The sequence below is a fragment of the Glycine max genome, chromosome 12 (assembly GCF_000004515.6).
Source record: "Glycine max cultivar Williams 82 chromosome 12, Glycine_max_v4.0, whole genome shotgun sequence".
In the NCBI taxonomy this organism is placed as follows: Eukaryota; Viridiplantae; Streptophyta; class Magnoliopsida; order Fabales; family Fabaceae; genus Glycine; species Glycine max.
In genome coordinates this window covers 17,286,831-17,313,693 of record NC_038248.2, presented here as the reverse complement: position 1 = coordinate 17,313,693, position 26,863 = coordinate 17,286,831, and the positions used below count along the sequence as shown (strand labels likewise).

At 35.3% G+C, this 26,863-nt stretch overlaps 2 protein-coding genes and 1 pseudogene across 2 annotated transcripts; 2 read left to right on the top strand and 1 right to left on the bottom strand.

The window, feature by feature from the left end:
- Window positions 1-2,347: 2,347 nt before the first annotated feature.
- Window positions 2,348-4,382, bottom strand: LOC102662307 (G-type lectin S-receptor-like serine/threonine-protein kinase At4g27290; annotated as a pseudogene).
- A 1,956-nt stretch (window positions 4,383-6,338) lies between these two features.
- Window positions 6,339-22,200, top strand: LOC100812007 (uncharacterized). The gene is made up of 15 exons (XM_006593085.4): window positions 6,339-7,721; window positions 7,838-7,960; window positions 8,248-8,393; window positions 8,472-8,682; window positions 8,833-9,070; window positions 9,166-9,316; window positions 9,400-9,701; window positions 9,890-9,977; window positions 18,425-19,736; window positions 19,853-19,975; window positions 20,265-20,410; window positions 20,489-20,699; window positions 20,850-21,087; window positions 21,186-21,336; window positions 21,420-22,200. Exons 1-15 carry the CDS (start codon window positions 6,416-6,418, stop codon window positions 21,723-21,725), a joined length of 5,052 nt encoding a protein of 1,683 aa, XP_006593148.3. The 5' UTR covers window positions 6,339-6,415; the 3' UTR covers window positions 21,726-22,200.
- Window positions 22,201-25,535: 3,335 nt separating this feature from the next.
- Window positions 25,536-26,090, top strand: LOC106795294 (uncharacterized mitochondrial protein AtMg00860-like). Its single transcript, XM_014764715.1, has one exon. It carries the CDS (start codon window positions 25,536-25,538, stop codon window positions 26,088-26,090), a length of 555 nt encoding a protein of 184 aa, XP_014620201.1.
- The last annotated feature ends 773 nt before the right edge of the window (window positions 26,091-26,863 follow it).

Here is a 26,863-nt window from a genome sequence, read left to right as displayed (position 1 = left end):
CACTCATGAACAAATGAGTTAGACAAAGAAACAAGAATATTAAAATACAGCACAACATAAGAAATCTTATGTGACAAGTTTCATGACTAGACATGACTTCTATGAAAAAACTACAATAGGTGAACAAGTCACTCTAGATTTTTGAGGTTTTATTCTACTTTAATGTTTTTGTAAGAATTTTAAGGTTTAGGTTTCATCCACAAAAAATAACAAGACAAAACTCAAAGGAACCTAAACTCAACTCATGGTTCAAGAACAAGAAATTTGAACCATATAAAATCAAATCAGCTTCTATAGCATGTTTAATCGGTGGAAACTCTAAAGAATCATGTTAACAACATTTGGCACAAGACATGTGAGGAGATACATGGAGAAAAAATGAAGAAACAACAATGGAGGAAAAGGTAAAGCTGAAAATTCATGGAGGTTTAAGGAGCACCTACTTGAAGCTTATGTGCTCTTATTACCACTTGATGAAAGCTTGCTTGTGGAGCTTCTATGGAGACTGGATCTTTGAGCTTCAATGAGGTCCTTCTATGGTGATTTTCACCATGGAGATGCAGCGGAAGATAAAGGAGAAGAGGTGAGAGGAGGTATCATCCACTAGGGAATAAGCCATGGAAGAAGGAGCTTCGCCACCAAGAAAGTGCCTTGGATAAGAAGCTCGGAGAGGGTGCTTCAATGGAGGAAAAGAAAAAGAGAGAGAGAAAGAAAGAGGGGGGAGCACAAAATTGAAGGAAGAAAAGAGGGAGAGAAGTTGAACTTTGAGTTGTGTCTCATAAGACTCTCATTCATCAAAGTTACAAAAAGTGTTACACGTGCTTCTATTTATAGCCTAGGTAGCTTCCTTGAGAAACTTCCTTGAGAAGCTTCCTTGAGAAGCTTTCTTGAGAAACTTTCTTGAGAAACTTTCTTGAGAAGCTTCCTTGAGAAGCTAGAGCTTAGCTACACACATCCCTCTAATAACTAAGCTCACCTCCTTGAGAAGATTCCTAGAGAAGCTAGAGCTTAGCTACGCACACCTCTCTAATAGTTAAGCTCACATTCTTCAAATGAGAAGCTAGAGCTTAGCTACACACCCCCTATAATAACTAAGCTCACCCCTATGACAAAATACATGAAAATACAAAAAAGTCCCTACTACAGAGACTACTCAAAATACCCTAAAATACAAGGCTAAAACTCTATACTACTAGAATGACGAAAATACAAGGCCCAAAATAAGGAAAATCTTATTCTAATATTTACAAAGATAAGCGAACTCATGCTTAGCCCATAGGCCCGAAATCCATCCTAAGGCTCATGAGAACCCTAGGGCATTCTCTTGGATCTCTGGCCCAATTTACTTGGAGTCTTATATCCAATGCCCTTGCAAAGTATGATTGCATCAATGTAAGAACTCAAATAACTTATGATTTATCTATGCCAAAGTTCAAACATGATTTACTTTTTTTCTTCTTTCATGTTTTAGGCATGGACACTTTGGAAAGAGCAAAATGCTTTCCAATTGATTGACTCAAGCATAAAGGGCTCATGTGTCATACCAAAAGTACTGCGATGCATCCATGTTAGTCTCTTATGTGTGCAACAATAGGCGGAGGATAGGCCAACCATGACCTCAGTAATTAAAATGTTAGGGAGTGAGATGGAACCGGTTGAGACAAAAGAACCTGGTTTCTTTCTAAGGAGAATTTGGGATGAAGGAAATTTAAGCACAAATCCAAATCAAATGACTTCAAATAATGAATTAGCGATTACCTCATTAAAGGGTCGGTGAAAATTAGAGTCAATTGAACATATTGCACCGACACACCTTGCCTGGTTTCAAAATCTGTTAAGTGGTGCGGATTTTTTACATAATGGCATATAAAAAAATTAATCTGTTTAAAATGTGATGCTATTTTTCTTTCTAGGGAAAAAAGCCAATATATGCCGTTGTAGATTCCTTTCTCTACAAACTTTATCACTATGTGTGGGACGACCTTAGTCAGAAATTTTATGTTAGTCTTTTTTTGGTAAGACAATTCCCGGAGAATAGGCCTACCATGACCATAGTTTTTCCTCAAACTGCTCTCGTACGTATTCACTTTTTATGGCTTATTATGGATGATATGTTTCTACCCTTCCCGTTCTGCACTCCTACAGAATATCTCAAAAACATTAAAAGGGATTGTTACAAAAAAAAAAAAAACATAAGAACGGATTGGAAGTGATTTAAATGTATTAATATGCAATATTCTATCATAGAAGGAGATAGAAAATAGATTGTGTGAACTCAATTTATTTAATATCTAGGGAGTTGAAACTCGGATCATTAAATCCATGAGAATGTTAAAAAGCCATTGGGATTCAATTTTGCTGTTTAGGTAGACTACACTATAAGAGTGCTTCACAGTATTGAAGTATTTCCAATTTTCAATATATAAAAGAGATATATATAGAGAAGAGCTGCCATGATTTTAGTGACAAAAATACCATGGTTGAGTAATTTACCAGCAATTATCCTTTGGACTCTGTATACGACAAAAATGCATAACAAAAGTATCCCAGTACTTGCAGCAACTGTGGTGGCCGTTATTATCGATCGTCACGCTTTTGTTGTGTAGAGCCTCTTCATTGTTGATGTAGATCAAACAAACAATAAACATGAAATTTAATCTCCGATTTAAAGAATGGTCTTGGGTTTTCCAAAATAGTAAGGGTTACAGAAGTATTAAGGAAAAAGATTAATAAAAGATCTTTGCCCGCCAGTTTGAAACTCTTTCATGTCAATTAGTTCAACAAACCAAAAAACACATCCACTACCTCCTTTTATGTATGAATTGGTATAAGCCATGAAGAGAAATTAATCAAGCAATTTATTCTGCATTCATCTTAATCAATATTCTCATCCAGCCAAGTTTGTGTAGTATCTGGTATTTTCAGGTCTGCATAACCCATCTTTGTAGTTGTCTTTGCAGGTTAACGGTTTATTGCGGACGCATCCTTGACTTGATTCTTGTGGTGACTTTGGATTGAATCCTTTTAAACATTGGCATACTCTAGAGTCTGTAATGCTACAATTACCGTAGGCTCCACATAGCCCATAAATATCACAGTAGTCACCCGGGGTAGTTATATAAATCTTTCCAATTTGGTTTGTCCTCTTCCATTCATGGTTTCGGAAACTGGAATTGATTATTTTGATTCTCACGGTTCTGAATTATTCTTGAGGGTATACGAGTAGAACATGTCATCCTTATTGGAAACGTGCTTCAATTCGTATAACCAATTTGAGTTTTGATTTGATACGCCACTAAAATGAAGTTCATTCCATGGTCCGATGCGGTAGAACTTTTGTGTTCCGTTCATCAGATAAAACTCTGGATAATTGTAGAGCATCAGATCCCAAGAAAAATCTCCTGGGGATGGATTATCTGGACTCCTCCAAGACGTTATTTTCTGTTCCATACCGGTTCGGAGGTCCCATCCCAACTTCATCCCTGTCAAAAGTGTATCAGAAGGATAGTCAAAGCTTTGCCACACGTACGCATCTGGGTCTGTTTCTTCCTCATTTCTTACCACAAAATTGCCATTGTCCAAGAGCTCTGCCACTGGATTTTGTGCTTGTTTTTTTATTGCTTGTTGACCAAATTAAACCACAGAATCATTTTGTCTGAGTTCAAGATTTCATGTCCTGGGGAATGTTTAAGATGCCTGAGGAATCGTTGATCGGGTTTGCGCCGTTTGCAACCCAAACAACTCTATCAGTAGGAATATTTTTATACCAAATCCCCAGGTAACGTTTGTTGGAATTTCCAGGGATGAAGAAACCAAGCTCAATCACTCCAGTGGTGGACTCTAAGGTCTTGCCGTCACTGATAGACTATTACACATGGAGGATAGCTGCGGAAATTTTTAGAGAAGGAACAAACATGTAACCAACAATAATCTAGACGAAAAATTTCCCATTGAATGACAGGTTATTTGGACACAGATAATATGGATTCAGCCAAGTGTATCATACTTCATAAACGCATAATACAAGATGTTCCTTCGCACTTAGTCAACCCACACACGCGTTTAGTAACACATGATTTTTCTTTGGTATATTTTTTTTTTTCAGTTAATATAATTTTAGTCGTTCAAAAATTGTATAATTTTGCTTTAGGTTCCTAATAACTTTTGTATTGAGTCATGATTTTTCTTGAATTTTTTGTAATTTGTTCCTAAAATTCCGTTGGGTCGTTTAAGTGGTCCCCCAAATACTTTCAAAACTTTTTATCCCTTAAATATGTTTGGATTTTTCTTTTGATCCCTCAAATTTTATTACCACAACCACTAGATGACGTGCAAATTTAACATAGTGCCAGTGTAATGACAAGGAGCACCACATCAGCCATGTTCCAGCCAATCACTACTTGACTGGTGACAAAATTTTCACTATTTTGTAGAATCTCTCACTACTGTTTGATTGGAGTTATATCGGACGTAATAGAACAGCAGAATTTAAAATTTTCTCTAGGTTGACGGTAGGAATACAATGACATTATTTTCGTAGCATTTGATAGACAATTAAAGTCTTTACTCCATTGCTGTACTTGTATATTCAAAGTTTCTATTAATTTTTTAAAAGTAAGACCCACCCACGTTATATCACTACTTGTGGACTTGTCAAAATTCTCGGGTTCATTGCTAAAACACCAAGATATGAGTAGAATGATAGACAAGTATTTTCAACCGTGGTTTAAAAATAACTATTACCTTCTGTAGTTCCAATCTAAAGCAAACTTTTCTACATCATCTTTGAGAACTATAGGATGATTGCATAAAGTTCTTTCACCATGTTCTTCGATCATGCAAAAACAAAATGAAGTTCCTAGTTAAATTTACGTTTAGTTTCCATAATCCATACTGCACTTGCAATTCTAAGTTATTTAAATCTGTTCGATCTTTTTTGCTCACTCAATCAACGGTTCCTAATGAAGTTTAATTCATAGCCACTGGATCACGAAGAAAAAACACAATGTCCCCATCTCTTAAAACCAAACTACTGGCACGTTTTTTTTCTTGGAGAGGGACTGGGGTGAGGTACAAATCTGATCATTTATTTAAGGTTTGATATATGATGTTTTATTATTATTTTGTTTTGGTACATTAAATTTATAATGCCTCATTTTTTTATGTTTAAAAAATATTTTAATTTGATCTTTTTTGTTAATTTTTGGTTAAAAATATTAGTGTTCTGTTAATTTTTTTATTTTAAAATAATCAATTTAAAATATTAACTGCTAAAAATTATCATTATTTTTATTTTATTGTTAAAATTAAAAACCACTGGAAAAAAAACATCTCCCTTTCTCTTCAACACCTTCAAATCCTCAGGTCACCAAGAACCCAAAACAGTACCACGCATCAACCAGAACACAACTAAACTCCAAAGTAAATGCACATGTTTTTTCTTCCACTCACCAAAGTCCAAATCAACCTCGAATTTCAGCCTTGGCATGCTTTCCGTGCTTTCTGTTGTTAAGTCTAGGCGGTTTATTGATCACTGGTAACCTGTTATATATATCTTAGATTTTGATGATTACAATAGTGTACATTATTAATGATTATTAATGGACTAATATGTTAATGTTAAATGAACAAAACCTACTTCCTAAACGAACTCATTTATTATTAAATCACGTTCTACGATTCTAATAAGTATGCGTTCACTAAAAAAAATATAATTTTGTTAAAATACGTCAAAGAAGACAAACATATTAACAAAAAAATAATACAAAGTTTGAAATTTGAATATACAAGTACAACTAAATGGAGTAAAGACTTTGATTTCTATCATCTATCATATACTAAAAATTAATGTCACTGTATTCGTACTGTCAGATAAGCTATAAATTATAAATCATAGGTTATTATAAAGTCAGGCACGATCCTAATCAATCTATACATGACACGTTGCAAAATAGCCCCGTTCAGCATATATACAAAAGCTATGAAAAGTAAAATATTTTAGCACCCGTGATGTGTTGACTGACTTAAACATGAAGACAGTAAAATGATTTTTTTCCATGGGTAAGCTACTTTGCATGTATAAATAAAATTATTAAAAAATGCGTATTTAGTCTTCATATCTTTAATCAAATGTGATCAAAGTTTTTATTTTTCTTTATAAAATGAGTCTTTAAATCTAAAAAAAATGTAGATTTAGTCTTCTTTTTTTAAAAAAAATATCATAGTTTACAAAATTAGGACCGACTAAATTAACATATTTTTTAGTTTACGAACTAAATTAATTTATTTAAAATATAAGAATCTTGACGTAGGTACATTTGACTAAGTGGAAACGAGGAACAGTCTCGGCTCATCTTGTATTGTGCGCGCTTATAGATAATGGCACGGTTAGCTGAATCAGTATCAGTAGTATCCAATGGAAATTTTTTCTGTCGTGATTTTTATTGTTTCTTATATGCTCGTTCCATCTCTCAAAATTTCCGCAGCTACCCTCGATGTGTCACAGTATGTCACAGACGGTGAGACCTTGGTGTCCAACAGTGGAGTTTTTGAGCTTGGTTTTTTCAGCCCGGGAAAATCCACAAAGCGTTACCTGGGGATTTGGTATAAAAATATTACTAGTGATAGAGCTGTTTGGGTTGCAAACCGGGAAAACCCTATCAATGATTCCTCAGGCATCTTAACATTCAGCACCACAGGCAATCTTGAGCTCAGACAAAATGACTCCGTTGTTTGGTCTACTAACTATAAAAAACAAGCACAGAATCCAGTAGCAGAGCTCTTAGACACTGGAAATTTTGTGGTAAGAAATGAGGGAGACACAGATCCAGAAACGTACTCGTGGCAAAGCTTTGACTATCCTTCAGATACACTTTTGCCCGGAATGAAGTTGGGATGGGACCTCAGAACCGGTCTGGAACGCAAACTAACGTCTTGGAAGAGTCCTGATGATCCATCTGCTGGAGATTTCTCTTGGGGTCTAATGCTCCATAATTATCCTGAGTTTTATCTGATGATTGGAACACACAAGTACTACCGCACTGGACCATGGAATGGACTTCATTTCAGTGGATCATCAAACCGAACTCTAAATCCGCTGTATGAGTTCAAGTATGTCACTACAAATGATCTCATTTACGCCTCCAATAAGGTTGAGATGTTCTACTCGTTTAGCCTCAAGAATAGTTCTATCGTCATGATAGTCAACATAAATGAAACCCTATCTCAAATCCAAACCCAAGTATGGTCGGAGGACGGGCAAATATGGGTGATTTATGAAACTACCCCAGGAGATTACTGTGATGTGTATGCCGTCTGTGGACCCAACGCAAATTGCAGGATTACAGAACCACCTGTTTGCCAATGTTTAAAAGGATTCAAACCAAAGCCACCACAAGAATGGATCCCCTCAATGGATTGGAGTCAAGGATGTGTCCGACCTAAACCATTAAGCTGCGAAGAAATCGACTACATGGATCACTTTGTTAAATATGTAGGACTTAAGGTACCAGATACTACATATACTTGGCTGGATGAGAATATTAATTTAGAGGAATGCAGAATTAAATGCTTCAATAATTGCTCTTGCATGGCCTTTTCTAATTCAGACATAAGAGGAGGAGGTAGTGGTTGTGTCCTTTGGTTTGGCGATCTAATTGACATCAGACAGTATCCAACTGGCGAGCAAGATCTATATATCCGGATGCCTGCTATGGAGTCCAGTAAAGAATTTATTACAAATCTTTTTCCTCAATACTTCCATAATTATTTTGTAGCAAAATACAAGATAATTGTTTAAATCTGAGAATTAATTTCATGCTTTTATGTTTGATCATAGTCAACCAACAAGAACATGGACACAACAGCGTGAAGATAATAATTGCTACAACAATTGCTGGAATCAGTGGGATACTTTCATTTTGCATTTTTGTCATATACAGAGTCCGAAGGAGCATTGCTGGTAAACTGTTCACCCATATTCCTGCCACTAAAGTCATGGCAGTTCCTTTATATATATGGGTTGGAGAATTTAAGGCCAGGTGGCATTTTAACATTGCAATGAATCTCATGGGTTGAATAAAAGGAGTCTGAACTCGCTACAAATTAATGAAATTGAGTTCACACAATATGTTTGATGTTTTCGTCTCTAATTGAATATTGTATATTTCTATATTTAAAACCAGTTCTAACCCGTTCTAACTTATCATAATATCATTGAATGCTCAAGTAATTTGTTCCGCTGTCCAGATAAGTTCAAGACAAAAGAGAACATCGAGAGACAGCTAAAAGATCTGGATCTGCCATTGTTTGATCTGCTGACAATCACTACTGCCACTTACAATTTCTCGTCAAATAGTAAAATTGGACATGGTGCTTTTGGACCTGTATACAAGGTAATTTAAAATTTAAGCACCTATCACAAAAACGAAATTGCTTTGAAAACATCTACTCATATTAATCCAATCACACAGGGAAAATTGGCCGATGGACAAGAAATTGCTGTGAAGAGACTTTCAAGCAGTTCTGGGCAAGGAATAACGGAGTTCGTAACAGAAGTAAAATTGATTGCAAAGCTTCAACACCGAAATCTTGTAAAGCTTCTTGGTTTTTGCATTAAACGACAAGAAAAAATACTAGTATATGAATACATGGTTAATGGAAGCCTAGACTCCTTTATTTTTGGTACGTAATATGAAGAATGCTTTCATAATTCGATTAAGTGGACTTGCATGTTTGTTTGTTTGTTTTGCTTTTTAATTCCAGTCACAATTAGCGGCTCTTTAATCTTGAATATCTTATATTGAATGAATAGCTTGCTTTGTAAAATCACAGATAAAATAAAGGGTAAATTTCTGGATTGGCCTCGACGCTTCCACATAATATTTGGAATAGCTCGAGGACTTCTGTATCTTCATCAAGATTCTCGATTAAGGATTATCCATAGAGATCTCAAAGCAAGTAACGTTTTACTTGATGAAAAGTTAAATCCAAAAATATCAGATTTTGGAATGGCTAGAGCTTTTGGAGGAGACCAAACTGAAGGAAACACAAATAGAGTTGTTGGGACTTAGTGAGTGTTTGACTAACTATACTGCAGCACATTCATCAATATTTATTTATTCAAATTGTGTGATCTGAATTTTTTTTCTCTAATTTTTCTTCCAGTGGATACATGGCCCCAGAGTATGCTGTTGATGGGCTATTTTCAATCAAATCTGACGTTTTTAGCTTTGGTATTATGTTGTTGGAGATTATATGTGGTAACAAAAATAGAGCTCTCTGTCATGGAAACCAGACACTTAACCTTGTTGGTTATGTAAGCGCTCAAATAACTCATTGTTTATCTATGTTGAGTTTAAACATGTATAATTAACTCTTTCTTTCCTCCTTTATGCTCAGGCATGGACACTTTGGAAAGAGCAAAATGTTTTACTGTTGATTGACTCAAGCATAAAGGATTCGTGTGTCATTCCAGAAGTACTGCGATGCATCCATGTTAGTCTCTTGTGTGTGCAACAATACCCAGAGGATAGGCCATCTATGACCTTCGTAATTCAAATGTTAGGGAGTGAGACGGAACTGATGGAGCCAAAAGAGCCTGGTTTCTTTCCAAGGAGGATTTCAGATGAAGGAAATTTAAGCACAATTCCAAATCATATGTCTTCGAATGAAGAATTAACCATTACCTCGTTAAATGGCCGGTGAAAATTATTGAATCGTTTGAATATATTACACTTAAGCTCAATTTGCCTTGCAAGTACATTAAATAGTACCAAAGGATTTTGGTTTCAAACCTGTTCAGTTGTTTTGATGAATTTGGATAGTTACGTATAAAAATTTGGTCACAAAAGGTTTTAAAAGTGATATTATCTTTTTTCTTGGGAAAAAGACTGATTCATGTCGTGGTAGATGCTTCACTCTGCATTCTTCAAGCGGAGTCCATTACTACATGGGAGGACCTTCGCCACAAATTCTATGTTAGTCTCTTAATGGTGGGACAGTACTGAAAGAATAGACCTTCCATGACCTTAGTTTTTATTAATGTTAAGGAGTAAGGGTCTGTTTGGGTAATACAGTACATGCCATATAAAGTATAAAATAATTCATAAAATATAGCAATACATCTTAAAGTAATAGAATTTCCTTGTTATGAACCAAGCTCACTCACCTTTCAAGTTAGGAATAATAAAGTGCATGCCATATATGATTTACTTAATTTATTTCACAAACTGATTTTCAACGTTTATCTAATAAGGAAATGGCCATTTGGCTGGTTAAACTCTGATACGTGTGTTTTGTACGCAAACCCAATCCACTTGAAACATTTTCTGAAATGAAATCTGGTTCTTTAGGCTCAACCAATTCCATTTCCCTCCTAACATTAAAATCAGAGTCCATGGTAGGCCTATGATCTGGGTGCTGCTGCGCACACAAGAGACTAACATGCATGCAGCCGAATACCTCTGATACAACGTATGAGTCCCCCAAGTTGGAGTCAATCAATTCTAAAGCTCTGTACGCTTTCCACATTCTCCATGCCTGAATCACAAAATCAAAATTATTTGTTATGCTTCAATTTGGCATAAATAATATTTCTCTTGCCACGTATTACGTCCAACAATAAAAAGCCAAAGCTAAAGACATCAAATTTCACCTAAAACAACTCGTCGACAACTTATTCTGGTGCCATGTACCCACTACAACATTAGCTTAAGTTAGTAATCTATATGTAAAATAATAATAATATGGTAATTGATATATATTTAGAAACTTACAAATAGGCACTTTTGTTATGGTTCAAATTAGAATGGAGTGACTCAGCTAGATTCTGGAAGGGAACTGTTAGATTTCTGTTACGATGCTCTTGGATTTATATTCTGTTTCTTAGCTGATAGGAACGCAAGTGCCGATGCTTATATATCTCTGTAAATCCGTTGGAAGGGTAATGAGAAATTAAGTCTATTATTCGCCTCTTGTTTCCCTTTTCTTTAGGAGGCCCTCTGTCCTCAAAATCAGAGAATAAACCCACATCAATACGTGAACCCCTGAGCAACTCCACGAATTATGTGAAACTGCTGAGGTCAATCTAATAATTTACCTTTTGTCATCTGGTTTATTCAAAGCAAAGATGTCGGTCAACAATTACATATAGAAGCTAAATATGATGTTCATATATCATTGAAGTAATAAAATTCTAGTCCAACCAAATATAAACTTTTGTTTTCGATATTCAATACCAAAATTGAGGAAGTCTAGGCAGCTGTTGGCCATATTCATAAACAAGTATTTGTTCTTATCCCTGAACGCAACAACCAAGAAGCTTTACAAGATTTCGGTTTTGCAATTAGTTTTACTTCATTTATGAACTCAGTCCTTCCTTGACCCGAGAAGCCTGAAAGTCTCTTCACAGCTATTTGTTATCCATCAGCAAATTTTCCCTGTATCTATTGGTTACTAAATGCTATGCAGAATATTATTACTTGTCTTGTTGCTTTTCTCTTGTAATAATAATACTCAAATAGTAATGAATTACCCAATATACTTCGCAGCAAAAGGTAAACGTAGAAAGACAAAACTAACTACCTAATATACAGGTCCAAAACCACCTTCTCCAAGCTAATGTCCTCTGAGAAGTCATTTGAGGCAATATCAATTGCTTGCAGATTACACAACGAGAGATCCAGATCTTCCACTTCTTCTGGTGTTCTCTCTACCAAAATGGAGAAAATCCATAAGCAATATGATTTTATATTATTCATTTTAAGTTAAAATATAATTTTGACCCCTAATAAATACCTGATTATTGTGTTTGTTTTTTAATAAAAAAATTTCTTTGTGTATAGTCCCTAGTAAAACAACAATTTTATTTTTTATACTTGATTTTTTTATTACATCATAAATTAGTAAATTTTATTTTTTCTCTCTAATAAATTTTATTCATTTGTTATTAGTCCATGTATTCGGGGACCAAAAATAAAATTATTTTATTAGAGATCCAAAACAAAATCAGTTCATTTAATAGGGATTAAAAAAATATCAAAAAACAAAAACAAAATTATTGTTTTAGTTAATTTGTTATTAGTCCATTTTATCATGAAAAAAACAAATTTATTAGAAAATAAACATAAAATTCATTAATATATGAAGTACCAAAAACATATTTTAATTTTAATTTGTATAATAAAAAGTTTATATAAACAAACACAGTCCTAGACTAGGCAAGAGAAGTTAATATTATATATTCAATTATATGTACAAAGATGCTATTTGTTATATATTCATTATTATGTGTTGATTATATAAAAAAAATGACGATTAACTGTGTTTTCATTTGAAATGTTTATATATATATATATATATATGCAACCATCTATTATGATTAAAATATAAAGTTTGTTTTTCATTATATATTCTCGTGTAATTATAGATTGTTATATGATTTGAAATTGCTGAGTTTTTTATAGGATTTAATTATCAATTTTGTTCCCGAATTATTAAAAGGTTAAATTTAATCCTCAAATTCCAAAAAAAAAATAAATTAATTTGGTTTTTTCCATTAAATTGGTGATGATGGCATTAAGGTAAAAATTTTGGGGGTTTTATTTGTAAATAGAAGCCCCCAAAAACATCAGTTTTCCAACAAACCAATGTTGTGTTTGACGGACAACATCAATTTTTCTAAAATGTTATTTTTTATATTTTTTTTAATATTCTGTCTATTTTTGTAATTATCTTGATTGACCTGCAAATTGAAAAGTAGAACCAGACCATACAATTTTTATGAAGCAATTTAAATTTTGTTCATAATATATAATTGAATATTGACACTGAATTATAAGAAAAATAAAAGTCAATATATAAAATCATTTGTAACATAATGTAAATTAACATAATAACTACTCTACAATTCTAAAATTACTTAAACTCCTAGTGTTTGATTTTCACTTGATAATATATTGTCCATTTAATGTGAATTGTCTTCCTTTTCTCTGGTTCCAATGATCTTTAACCAGTAAAATATTGCATGATATAATAAAACATAAGTTAATATATAAATGTAAATAATAACAATTGTAAGAAACTAAATTAGTTTTGAAGTAAACAATTACCGTTTTCCATTTATCCTTGAAACCTCCTAGGACTATTGTTGACTCCCAATGCATTACGTAGCACCCGCACTCAGTATTTCCTTTTTGCTTATTATACTAAATTGAATAGGATAATTAGATATTCAAAGTTAAAGAAGCATAATAAAATTTAATTTTTTAGACATGAAACATTATGTAAATGACTTACTGTAACTACAATCCTTATAGCAATAACCTTGGATTTACATCCTTGATTGTCGTTGAATAAATTACTTACTTTAACTACAATCCATCTCGTAGTAACCTTGGATATACTTCATTAACTGTCGTTGAATCCCTACAAAGAACTGATTAATTAAAAGAAACATGCATGCGTATTATACAATCAAAATATTGATGTCAAATTGTAATCATAAATTAAATGTATTACCAAATACAACTGACCTATTAATAATTTATTTGAAGTAGTTGTCGGGCCTATTCTGCAAGGAACAAAACAGATGACAACATTGTCCTTAGCCAAAATGAGACCATTTGCCAATGTGCACTGCATTGGAGAATATTAAGTTATTATAAAGCATGCATGATTTAAATTGATTTGTTCAATTTAACTTACCCATTCAAGTAGGCTCCTAGGTACACATCTCTTTATGAATTATACATCCATTAATTTCTTAATATATTCTTCTAATTCAAATTGTGATTGCCAATATCTTTGTACAAACTATGGCTCGAGGAATCCATACACATCGGCATTTCCCGCTCGTATAGTTGTCTCAGTCCCTGTTAAAATATAGTAAATTATGCACGAATATAAAACAATTTGTTAGGTAATATACAATAATGTAAAGTGACTTACATAATCCCTAATTGTGTAACAAAGATGCTCAGACATTGACCATTGTGAGCTTTTTCAAAAAACTCTTCATGCTTTATGTACAATGGGAAGTTATCATTATAATCCCCAAACACGCTAGAATCCCACGACACCTGCAACGGCTTGAGAAAAAGTTGCGGGATGGTCAATGTCATCGGGTAGAGGGGATCGACGTTAGGATTTTACATATCTACAGGTTTCGACAGTCCTTTAACTACCTATTTATCCTACATAATTAATAAAAATTAAGCGAATGACAGTCAAAACTTGCTTTGTAACAAATCCTTTATTAGTAATTATGAAAAAAACACAAAATGAAATACCTATTCTGAAAAAGGCTTTACAAGATGTGTCGACCAAGCAAGGAAGTTGTTAAGTGTCTGTCCCATTAACCGAACCTCTTGAATGGGTATAGGAATGCAAGCATCAGCATCTCAAACTTTCTTAACGCTGACCTTCACTTGATCATCGCCCAAAGGAACATTGTGGGCAGTCATCGACCCTTCATAAACTCTTCCAAGAGCAATAAGTCGAGGAGGACTGCCATTGACATACAACTCACATTTGTCCGAGTCTCCCATTTTTGGGTCATGCCCTGAGGGATTGACACAACTTTCCTTTGTGCTAACACGAGTGGCAGAATAACTAACCTCAGCCTCAAGAGGTTGTGCGAGTTCCTGTGATTGTATCTGCGACTGCATCTAGCTGAAGAATATCATTAATTGTTAAGTCACTTTTTGTGTGATTGACTCTTCTAGCTGGTCTCTAATCTTTTGTGTCAGCTACTCTAGATCTTTAGCAGCCATAGATGAAGAGGTGTGGGAGCCCCTTGAAGCTAGTCCAAAGTAGTTTTTGATCGTGACACCGACTCTAGCATCACGAACACAACCAGGGTGCTCTAGTTGCCCAATAGCAACTGTTAGTACATCCTAACGTCCCTAGGCAACAAAGCTTCCCTGTAGGGTCTGCTCTTCCAAGGAATCCTGTAGTCAACAGATTAAACAAATTTGGTTTACACATCCAACAATTATTATAAAAATTGACCACTAACAAATGATAGTCACTTACAATCACACCTGTAATTTCCTATACTGCCTCCAACGTCATTTAACCTGATTTTTTTGTGCGGGTCATCATCCACTTCATGTGTCATCTAATGGGAGATGGAGGATAAATAACAATGTTAGTGCTCCTGGATTGGGCTGCTTCTTCCAATTGTTTCTTTTGGTTCTCCTCCATCAACTTTTTTTCTTGAAAATCAAAATCCCCCATGAAACAACATGTGAGGGGTAGTGTTTTCTTTCTGAATGGCACGTGCCTTCTTTCGAACATCCTGTGACAATAACACACTCCTTACGTGAATTGTATTAAGTTAAGTTATGTGATAAATATATTTATAATGTATTTTGCTTGTGTTTGTTTATGTGTATTTTATTTAGAAATATGATAACTCACTCCTTACGTGTTATTTGTGTTTGAATCTTATGATGATCTTGAATCTTGTGTTCATGGGAGCAGATTACTGGGTGAATGACTTTAAAAAATCTCGTGTTAGAGGATATTGAGACACAATGCTCTGATAAAATGTGACATTAAGACATGAGTTTATGTTTTAATTGCATGATGTTCTAAACATGTATTTTACTTTAATTTATTATATTACTTAATTTGAGTTCTTTTGTAAACTTGAACGATTTTATTTTGAGTCAAAAATATTATTAATAAGTTTTAATTGATAGTGAAATGAATGTGATTCTTTTAATCATGTGAATTGGATTAAGTAATTTAAATAAAATTGGTTTAATTAAATTCTAAATTTTTAATATATTTTTCTTGATTATATGTATGCTGGGGTAAAGAATATTAAACAAAATCAAGATCAAACATTCCTATGGTGAACTCTAAGGTCTTGTCGTCACTGATTGACTGTGACACGCTGACGATAACTGCGGAAATTTTTAGAGAAGGAACAAACATGTAACCAACAATAATCAAGACGAAAAACATTTTCAGGTAAGTCAATCGTACTTCATAAACGCATATTATAGGATGTTCCTTCCCACTTAGTCAACCTACACACGCGTTTAGCAACACATGATTTTTCTTTGATATAATTTTTTTTCAGTTAATATATTTTTATTCGTTGAAAAATTGTCAAATTTTATCTTAGGTTCCTAATAATTTTTTTTTATTGAGTCATGATTTTTCTTGAACTTTTTGTATTTTGTCCCTAAAATTCCGTTGGGCCATTTAAGTGGTCCCTCAAATACTTTCAATTTTTTTTATCCCTTAAATATGTTTGGATTTTTCTTTTGATATATCCCTCAAATTTTATTACCACAACCACTAGATGACGTGCAAATCTAACATAGTGCCAGTGTAATTAATGACAAGGAGCACCACATCAGCCATGTTCTAGCCAATCACCACATGACAAGTGACAATTTTCTCTATCTTGTAGAATCTCTCTACTGTTTGATTGGAATCATATCTAACGTAATAGTACAGCATAATTTAAACTTTTCTCTAGGGTTGACGGTAGGAATACAATGACATTATTTTCGTAGAGCATTTGATAGACAATCAAAGTCTTTACTCCATTGCCGTACCTGTATATTTAAACTTTCTATTAATTTTTTAAAAGTAAGACCCACCCACGTTATATCACTACTTGTGTACTAGTCAAAATTCTCGGGTTCATTTCTTAAACACCTAGATATGAGTAGAATGATAGACGAGTAATATTCTCAACCGTGGTTTAAAAATAACTCTTATCTTCTATGGTTCCAATCTAAAGCAAACTTTTCTACATCATCTTTGAGAACTATAGGATGTTTGCATAGAGTTCTTTCACCATGTTCTTCAATCATGCAAAAACAAATTGAAATTCCTAGTTAAATTTACGTTTAGTTTCCATAATCCATACTGCACTTACCGTATCTTGACTCCTTTTAAATTCTTCAGGACTTTTCTCAACTGTTTATGCCAATTCTAAGTTATTTAAATCTGTTATTTTTTGTCACTCAATCAACCGTTCCTAATAAAGCTTAATTCATAGCCACTGGATCACGAAGCAAAAACACAATGTCCCATCTCTTAATACCAAACAATTGTCACGCACAATTTTACTCTTTTTTTTTTTTTTGGAGGGGGGACTGGAGTGAGGTACAAATCCGATCATTTCTTTGAAGTTTAATTTTATTTTGGTGTATTTTGTTCTGTTACATTGAATTTAAAATGTCTTATTTTGATTTTTAATATTTTCAAAAATATTTTAATTTGATTTTCTTTTCTAATTTTTTGTTAAAAATATTAATGTTTTGTTAATTTTTTAATTTTAAAATAATGATGACTAAAAATTATCAATATTTTATATTATTTTAAAAATTAAAATCACGAAAAAAACATCTCCTCCCTTTCTCTTTCACACCTTCAAATCCTAGGTCACCAAAAACCCAAAACCGCACATTGCAATATTCATAACACGACTCAATTCCAAAGTAAATGCACATGTTTTTTTCTTCCACTCACCAAAGTCCAAATCAACCTCCAATTTCAGCGTTGGCGTGCTGGACAGAGTAACTACTGATGACCTGTCATATATTAAATTTAAATAATTACAAAAATATAAATTATTGATCAACTAATAAATTATTATTAAATAAATATAACTTATTTCATATATGAGCTCATTTATTATCAAATTACCTTCTATAACTCTAATAAGTATGTATTCACTCACAAATGAAAAATAATTTTATTAAGATATATCAAATAATAAACATATTTTACTAAAAAAATAATGCAAAATTTGAAGTTTGAATATACAAGTACAACTACGTGGAGTAAAAACTTTAATTTCTATCATCTATCATATACTAAAAATTAATGTCATTGTATTCGTACTGTCACATTAGCAATAAAATTTAAATCACAGGTTATTATAAAGTCCGGCACCTAATCAATCTATACATGACACATTGCAAAATGACCCGTTCAGCATACAAAAGCTATGAAAAGTAAAATATTTTAGCACCCGCGACGTGTTGACTTTGACTGACTTAAACATGGCTGATGTGGTTGATCAAGACAGTAACATAGTGTTTTTCCATGGGTAAGATACTTTGCAAGTATAAATTAAATTATAAAAAAATACGAATTTAGTCTTTATATTTTTAATCAAATGTGATCAAAGTTTTATTTTTTATATAAAATGTCTTTAAATCTAAAAAAAATGTAGATTTAGTCTTTCTTTTTTAAAAAATTATCATAGTTTAAAAAATTAGGAACGACTAAATTAACATATTTTTTCGTTTAAGAACTAAATTAATTTTTATAAAAATATAAGAATCTTGATGTAGGTACATTTGACTAAATGGGAACGAGGAACAGTCTCCGCTCATCTTGAATTGTGCACACTTATAGATGATGACACGGTTAGCTGAATCAGTATCAGTAGTATCCAATGGAAATTTTTTCTTTCTTGATTTTTATTGTTTCTTATATGCTCGTTCCATCTCTCAAAATTTCGGCAGCTACCCTCAGTGTGTCACAGTATGTCACAGACGGTGAGACCTTGGTGTCCAACAGTGGAGTTTTTGAGCTTGGTTTTTTCAGCCCGGGAAAATCCACAAAGCGTTACCTGGGGATTTGGTATAAAAATATTACTAGTGATAGAGCTGTTTGGGTTGCAAACCGGGAAAACCCTATCAATGATTCCTCAGGCATCTTAACATTCAGCACCACAGGCAATCTTGAGCTCAGACAAAATGACTCCGTTGTTTGGTCTACTAACTATAAAAAACAAGCACAGAATCCAGTAGCAGAGCTCTTAGACACTGGAAATTTTGTGGTAAGAAATGAGGGAGACACAGATCCAGAAACGTACTCGTGGCAAAGCTTTGACTATCCTTCAGATACACTTTTGCCCGGAATGAAGTTGGGATGGGACCTCAGAACCGGTCTGGAACGCAAACTAACGTCTTGGAAGAGTCCTGATGATCCATCTGCTGGAGATTTCTCTTGGGGTCTAATGCTCCATAATTATCCTGAGTTTTATCTGATGATTGGAACACACAAGTACTACCGCACTGGACCATGGAATGGACTTCATTTCAGTGGATCATCAAACCGAACTCTAAATCCGCTGTATGAGTTCAAGTATGTCACTACAAATGATCTCATTTACGCCTCCAATAAGGTTGAGATGTTCTACTCGTTTAGCCTCATCAAGAATAGTTCTATCGTCATGATAGTCAACATAAATGAAACCATGTCTGACATCCGAACCCAAGTATGGTCGGAGGTCAGGCAAAAGTTGCTGATTTATGAAACTACCCCAAGAGATTACTGTGATGTGTATGCAGTCTGTGGAGCCTACGCGAATTGCAGGATTACAGACGCGCCTGCTTGCAATTGTTTAGAAGGATTCAAACCAAAGTCACCACAAGAATGGAGCTCAATGGATTGGAGCCAAGGATGTGTCCGACCTAAACCATTAAGCTGCCAAGAAATCGACTACATGGATCACTTTGTTAAATATGTAGGACTTAAGGTACCAGATACTACATATACTTGGCTGGATGAGAATATTAATTTAGAGGAATGCAGACTTAAATGCTTGAATAATTGCTCTTGCATGGCCTTTGCTAATTCAGACATAAGAGGAGGAGGTAGTGGTTGTGTCCTTTGGTTTGGCGATCTAATTGACATCAGACAGTATCCAACTGGCGAGCAAGATCTATATATCCGGATGCCTGCTAAGGAGTCCAGTAAAGAATTTATTACAAATCTTTTTCCTCAATACTTCCATAATTATTTTGTAGCAAAATACAAGATAATTGTTTAGATCTGAGAATTAATTTCATGCTTTTATGTTTGATCATAGTCAACCAAGAAGAACATGGACACAACAGCGTGAAGATAATAATTGCTACAACAATTGCTGGAATCAGTGGGATACTTTCATTTTGCATTTTTGTCATATACAGAGTCCGAAGGAGCATTGCTGGTAAACTGTTCACCCATATTCCTGCCACTAAAGTCATGACAGTTCCTTTCTATATATATGGGTTGGAGAATTTAAGGCCAGGTGGCATTTTAACATTGCAATGAATCTCATGGGTTTAATAAAAGGAGTCTCAACTCGCTACAAATTAATGAAATTGAGTTCACACAATATGTTTGATGTTTTCGTCTCTAATTGAATATTGTATATTTCTATATTTAAAACTAGTTCTAACCCGTTCTAACTTATCATAATATCATTGAATGCTCAAGTAATTTGTTCCACTGTCCAGATAACTTCAAGACAAAAGAGAACATCGAGAGACAGCTAAAAGATCTGGATCTGCCATTGTTTGATCTGCTAACAATCACTACTGCCACTTACAATTTCTCGTCAAATAGTAAAATTGGACATGGTGGTTTTGGACCTGTATACAAGGTAATTTAAAATTTAAGCACCTATCACAAAAACGAAATTGCTTTGAAAACATCTACTCATATTAATCCAATCACACAGGGAAAATTAGCCGATGGACAACAAATTGCTGTGAAGAGACTTTCAAGCAGTTCTGGGCAAGGAATAACGGAGTTCGTAACAGAAGTAAAATTGATTGCAAAGCTTCAACACCGAAATCTTGTAAAGCTTCTTGGTTTTTGCATTAAACGACAAGAAAAAATACTAGTATATGAATACATGGTTAATGGAAGCCTAGACTCCTTTATTTTTGGTACGTAATATGAAGAATGCTTTCATAATTCGATTAAGTGGACTTGCATGTTTGTTTGTTTGTTTTGCTTTTTAATTCCAGTCACAATTAGCGGCTCTTTAATCTTGAATATCTTATATTGAATGAATAGCTTGCTTTGTAAAAACACAGATAAAATAAAGGGTAAATTTCTGGATTGGCCTCGACGCTTCCACATAATATTTGGAATAGCTCGAGGACTTCTGTATCTTCATCAAGATTCTCGATTAAGGATTATCCATAGAGATCTCAAAGCAAGTAACGTTTTACTTGATGAAAAGTTAAATCCAAAAATATCAGATTTTGGAATGGCTAGAGCTTTTGGAGGAGACCAAACTGAAGGAAACACAAATAGAGTTGTTGGGACTTAGTGAGTGTTTGACTAACTATACTGCAGCACATTCATCAGTTTATTTATTTATTCAACTTGTGTGATCTGAATTTTTTTTTCTCTAATTTTTCTTCCAGTGGATACATGGCCCCAGAGTATGCTGTTGATGGGCTATTTTCAATCAAATCTGACGTTTTTAGCTTTGGTATTTTGTTGTTGGAGATTATATGTGGTAACAAAAATAGAGCTCTCTGTCATGGAAACCAGACACTTAACCTTGTTGGTTATGTAAGCGCTCAAATAACTCATTGTTTATCTATGTTGAGTTTAAACATGTATAATTAACTCTTTCTTTCCTCCTTTATGCTCAGGCATGGACACTTTGGAAAGAGCAAAATGTTTTACAGTTGATTGACTCAAGCATAAAGGACTCGTGTGTCATTCCAGAAGTACTGCGATGCATCCATGTTAGTCTCTTGTGTGTGCAACAATACCCAGAGGATAGGCCATCTATGACCTTGGTAATTCAAATGTTAGGGAGTGAGACGGACCTGATTGAGCCAAAAGAGCCTGGTTTCTTTCCAAGGAGGTTTTCAGATGAAGGAAATTTAAGCACAATTCCTAATCATATGTCTTCGAATGAAGAATTAACCATTACCGCGTTAAATGGCCGGTGAAAATTATTGAATCGTTTGAATGTATTACGCTTAAGCACAATTTGACTTGCAAGTACATTAAATAGTACCAAAGGATTTTGGTTTCAAACCTGTTCAGTTGTTTTGATGTATTTGGATAGTTACGTATAAAAATTTGGTTACAAAAGGTTTTAAAAGTGATATTATCTTTTTTCTTGGGAAAAAAAGACTGATTCATGTCATGGTAGATGCTTCACTCTCCATTCATCAAGCGCAGTCCATTACTACATGGGAGGACCATCGCCACAAATTCTATGTTAGTCTCTTAATGGTGCGACAGTACTGGAAGAATAGACCTTCCATGACCTTAGTTTTTATTAATGTTAAGGAGTAAGGGTCTGTTTGGGTAATACAGTACATGCCATATAAAGTATAAAATAATTCATAAAATATAGCAATACATCTTAAAGTAATAGAATTTCCTTGTTATGAACCAAGCTCACTCACCTTTCAAGTTAGGAATAATAAAGTGCATGTCATATATGATTTACTTAATTTATTTCACAAACTGATTTTCAACGTGGATCTAACAAGGAAATGGCCATTTGGCTGGTTAAACTCTGATACGTGTGATTTGTACGCAAACTCAATTCACTTGAAACATTTTCTGAAATGAAATCTGGTTCTTTAGGCTCAACCAATTCCATTTCACTCCTAACATTAAAATCAGAGTCCATGGTAGGCCTATGATCTGGGTGCTGCTGCGCACACAAGAGACTAACATGCATGCAGCCGAATACCTCTGATACAACGTATGAGTCCCCAATGTTGGAGTCAATCAATTCTAAAGCTCTGTATGCTTTCCGCATTCTCCATTCCTGTATCACAAAATCAAAATTATTTGTTATGCTTCAATTTGGCATAAATAATATTTGGCATCATAAATTGAAAATTGTTTTAAGTTCTTTCTTGACCAACAAGATTAAGAGCGGTATCTATGTAATAATACGTTTTATTTCTCTTGCCATGTATTACGTCCAACAATAAAAAGCCAAAGCTAAAGACATCAAATTTTACCTAAAACAACTCATCGACAACTTATTCAGGTGCCATGTACCCACTACAAAAACCCATTAGCTTAAGTTAGTAATCTATATGTAAAATAATAAGAATATGGTAATTGATATATATTTAGAAACTTACAAATAGGCACTTTTGTTATGGTTCAAATTAGAATGGAGTGACTCAGCTAGATTCTGGAAGGGAACTGTTAGATTTCTGTTACGATGCTCTTGGATTTATATTCTGTTTCTTAGCTAATAGGAACGCATGTGCCCATGCTTATATATCTCTGTAAATCCGTTGGAAGGTGTTACGAACAGCAATCCTGAACCGCAAGCTTCAAGGCCCAATGGAGATGGAAGCCCGAGAATGGCTTCAGGAAGGCCCAGGAGAGGGAGTAACATCCCTAGTTACTTGAGGGACTACGAGCTTCAAGTCTAAGAAGCTCTCGCAGGATTTGCAGAAGCAAGGATGGTGCTTGGGATACTCTAGAAGTTGAGGGGTACTTGTGTAATAAAGCTGTTAGGCCGTTAGGTTGTTAGGTTGTTACGCAACTAACGGAATGTATAAAAGCTGGGAATGAGCTTATGAAAGCATGATGAATAATACGTATAGTTTCTCTCCCTTAATCTCTCTCTCTCTTACTTCTTCTTCCTCGCGTAGCTAGGGACGTTCGTGGAGGTCACCACTAACATTGGTGCTTTCATTGAATCCTCTCCGCCATGGCTGAAGCTACACGTTCGAAAACCAGCATGGAGCGCTGGGAAGATGCATTCGCAAAGCTCTCCGTGTCCATGACTTCGAAGTTCGATGAACTTCTCAGTCGCATGAACCAGTTAGAAACTTCTCACGCCAACTCCCATGCTCCTCCGTCATTTGTTGCTGCTTCAACGGCGGCCACCTCCAACGCAGCTTATAGATTGAAGTTGGAGGTTCCGCGATTTGATGGATCAGATCCTGAAGGGTGGATATTCAAGGTGGCACAGTTCTTTGAGTATCACGCGATGCCGGAGCATGATCACCTGACGATAGCGTCCTTCTATATGGAAGGCCCGACTTTAGCATGGTTCCAATGGATGTATCGAAGTGACCAACTCTCCTTGTGGTCATCCTTTCTACATGCCATCCACGCAAGGTTCTCGTCTTAAGCTTATGAAGATCCTACAGGAGTCTTGTGCAAGCTAACACAGAGATCCACGGTATCGGCATACCTCTCGGAATTTTAAGCTCTCGTTAACAGAGTTATCGGACTTCCGGCACCGTTTGTCTTGAGTTGCTTTATATCTGGTCTTGGCCCTGCGATTCAAAGGGAGGTACAAGTGATGCAACCGCATTCACTGGCCCAGGCAGTTTCGTTTGCACGTCTCCATGAAGAAAAGCTTCTCGACAGTCGTCGGCAGGGGAGTAAACCTCCATCCTCGTCAACTCTGGGGATGAATACCACGCGCCCTTCACCTCCCTTGAATGGACCTCTACAAGAATCATCACTATTGCCCTCTGCGAGCAGACCTCGCTCTGCCTCCATCCCTTTCAAAAGATTAACACCAGCTGAGCTCGCCCTCCGCCGTGAACAAGGTTTATGTTTCAATTGCGACGAAAAATATTCGAGAGGACATAAATGCGCATCCTCTTTATTCTTGTTTGTCATAGGAGAAGATGACGATAACCGTGATATGGATCCCGGACCTTCACTGTTACCTCCTTCCCCGCAGGAACCATCATCGGCATAGATTAGTTTACATGCTTTATCAGGTCAAGGAGCACCGGAAACCTTGCGCCTCACTGGTCTGATCCACGATCATCGAGTTCAAATTCTGATAGATGGAGGAAGTACACACAACTTCCTACAATAGGAGTTGGTGTCTTCTCTTCAATTACGGCCACACGAGACCTCCACGCTACGAGTAACAGTTGGTAATGGTGGAGAATTGCAGTGCAACCAGGTATGCACAAATATTTTTGTGAAAATCCAGAAGCATGAGTTTCAGGTAGACTTCCACGTCCTGCCAATTCGAGGGGCTGATGTTGTATTGGGAGTCCAATGGCTCAAGGCGTTAGGACCAGTCCTAACAGACTACACTGCGCTTACAATGAAGTTCATCTACAACTGACAGTTGATTGAATTCATAGGAGATCGTGACACGTCCCTACATATGATCTCACCCTCTCAGTTACGACGACTGGTTGACACAGGTAACACCAACACTTTCTTTCATATTAAAATGGAATCTCTCGCGGAGACGCCACTACCTATTCCCCACCCGATATCAGCAATACAAAGACTCCTCACCAAACACTCCTTTCTCTTCCAACCATTATCAACCTTACCCCCGTCGAGACCAACAGATCACGCTATTACCCTTCTTCCTCACTTAGCCCCGGTTAACGTGAAACCCTATTGTTACCCACACTTTCAAAAGCAAGAAATAGAAACCCAGGTCACAGCTATGCTCAGGCAAGGCCATATACAACACTGTTAGAGCCCGTTTTCATCTCCAGTACTATTGGTTAAGAAACGCGATGGAACTTGGCGTTTCTGCGTGGATTACAGGGCGCTTAACACGATCACAGTTTGTGATCGTTTCCCCATTCCGACGGTGGATGAGCTTCTGGACGAGCTAGGAGGCGCTGTTTGGTTTTCGAAGCTCAACCTAATGCAAGGTTTATCATCAGATCCTAATGAGAGAGTCCGATATATGCAAAACGGCCTTTCTCAACCATCATGGGCATTACGAATTCCGTGTAATGCCCTTCGGGCTTTGTAATGCACCATCATCGTTCCAAGCAACAATGAACAGGTTGTTTCAGCCTCACTTACGAAAGTATATCATTGTCTTCTTCGATGATATACTGATCTACAGCCGCAGCTTGGATGAGCATCTAAACCACTTGGAAATCGCGTTTCAGGTATTGAAGAGTGGCAAGTTTACTCTTAAATTCACCAAGTGTTCATTTGCGCAGAAACAAATAGACTACTTGGGTCACGTCGTGTCCAGCGATGGCGTTCAACCCGTGCCTGAGAAGATACAAGCTATTCAAACATGGCCTCAACCACGGACAACGCGAGCTTTGCGTGGCTTCCTGGGGTTAGTAGGATTCTATTGCAGGTTTATAAAGGGGTACGCGACGATAGCTAGCCCACTCTCTCAACTATTAACCAAGGCAGAGCTGGTATGGTCACCGGAAGCAGAAAGCGCATTTCAGAGGCTCAAGAATGCAGTCACGACGACGCCGGTGCTTGCTCTCCCAGACTTCACTAAGCCCTTTACGGTGGAAACTGCTGAGGTCAATCTAAACCCTCATCAAAATCAGAGAATAAACCCACATCAATACGTGAAACCCTGAGCAACTCCACGAATTATGTGAAACTGCTGAGGTCAATCTAATACCTTTTGTCATCTGGTTTATTCAAAGCAAAGATGTCGGTCAACAATTACATATAGAAGCTAAATATGATGTTCATATATCATTGAAGTAATAAAATTCTAGTCCAACCAAATATAAACTTTTTTTTTTCGATATTCTATACCAAAATTGAGGAAGTCTAGGAAGCTGTTGGCCATATTCATAAACAAGTATTTGTTCTTATCCCTAAACGCAACAATTGGTTACTAAATGCTATGTGGAATATTATTACTTGTCTTGTTGCTTTTCTCTTGTAATAATAATGCTCAAATAATAATGAATTACCCAGTATACTTCGCAGCAAAAGGTAAATGTAGAAAGACAAAACTAACTACTTAATATACAGGTCCAAAACCACCTTCTCAAAGCTGATGTCCTCTGAGAAGTCATTTGAGGCAATATCAATTGCTTGCAGATTACACAATGAGAGATCCACATCTTCCACTTCTTTTGGTGTTCTCTCTACCAAAATGGAGAAAATCCATAAGCAATACGATTTTATATTATTCATTTTAAGCTAAAATATACTTTTGATTACTAATAAATACCTAATTATTGTGTTTGTTTTCTAATAAAAAAAATTCTTTGTTTGTAGTCCTCAATAAAACAATAATTTTATTTTTGGTACTTGATTTTTTTAGTACATGATAAATTAGTAAATTTTATTTTTGCTCCCTAATAAATTTTATTCATTTGTTATTAGTCCATTTATT

Bases quoted from the DNA above. Each gene is read 5' to 3' on its own strand.
- LOC106795294 (XM_014764715.1), top strand. From the start codon at position 25,536: ATGAACAGGTTGTTTCAGCCTCACTTACGAAAGTATATCATTGTCTTC.
- LOC100812007 (XM_006593085.4), top strand. From the start codon at position 6,416: ATGGAAATTTTTTCTGTCGTGATTTTTATTGTTTCTTATATGCTCGTT. The intron at 19,737-19,852 runs GTAAAGAATTTA...GTTTGATCATAG, and splicing joins GATGCCTGCTAAGGAGTCCA to TCAACCAAGAAGAACATGGA. The intron at 20,411-20,488 runs GTAATTTAAAAT...CCAATCACACAG, and splicing joins GTTTTGGACCTGTATACAAG to GGAAAATTAGCCGATGGACA.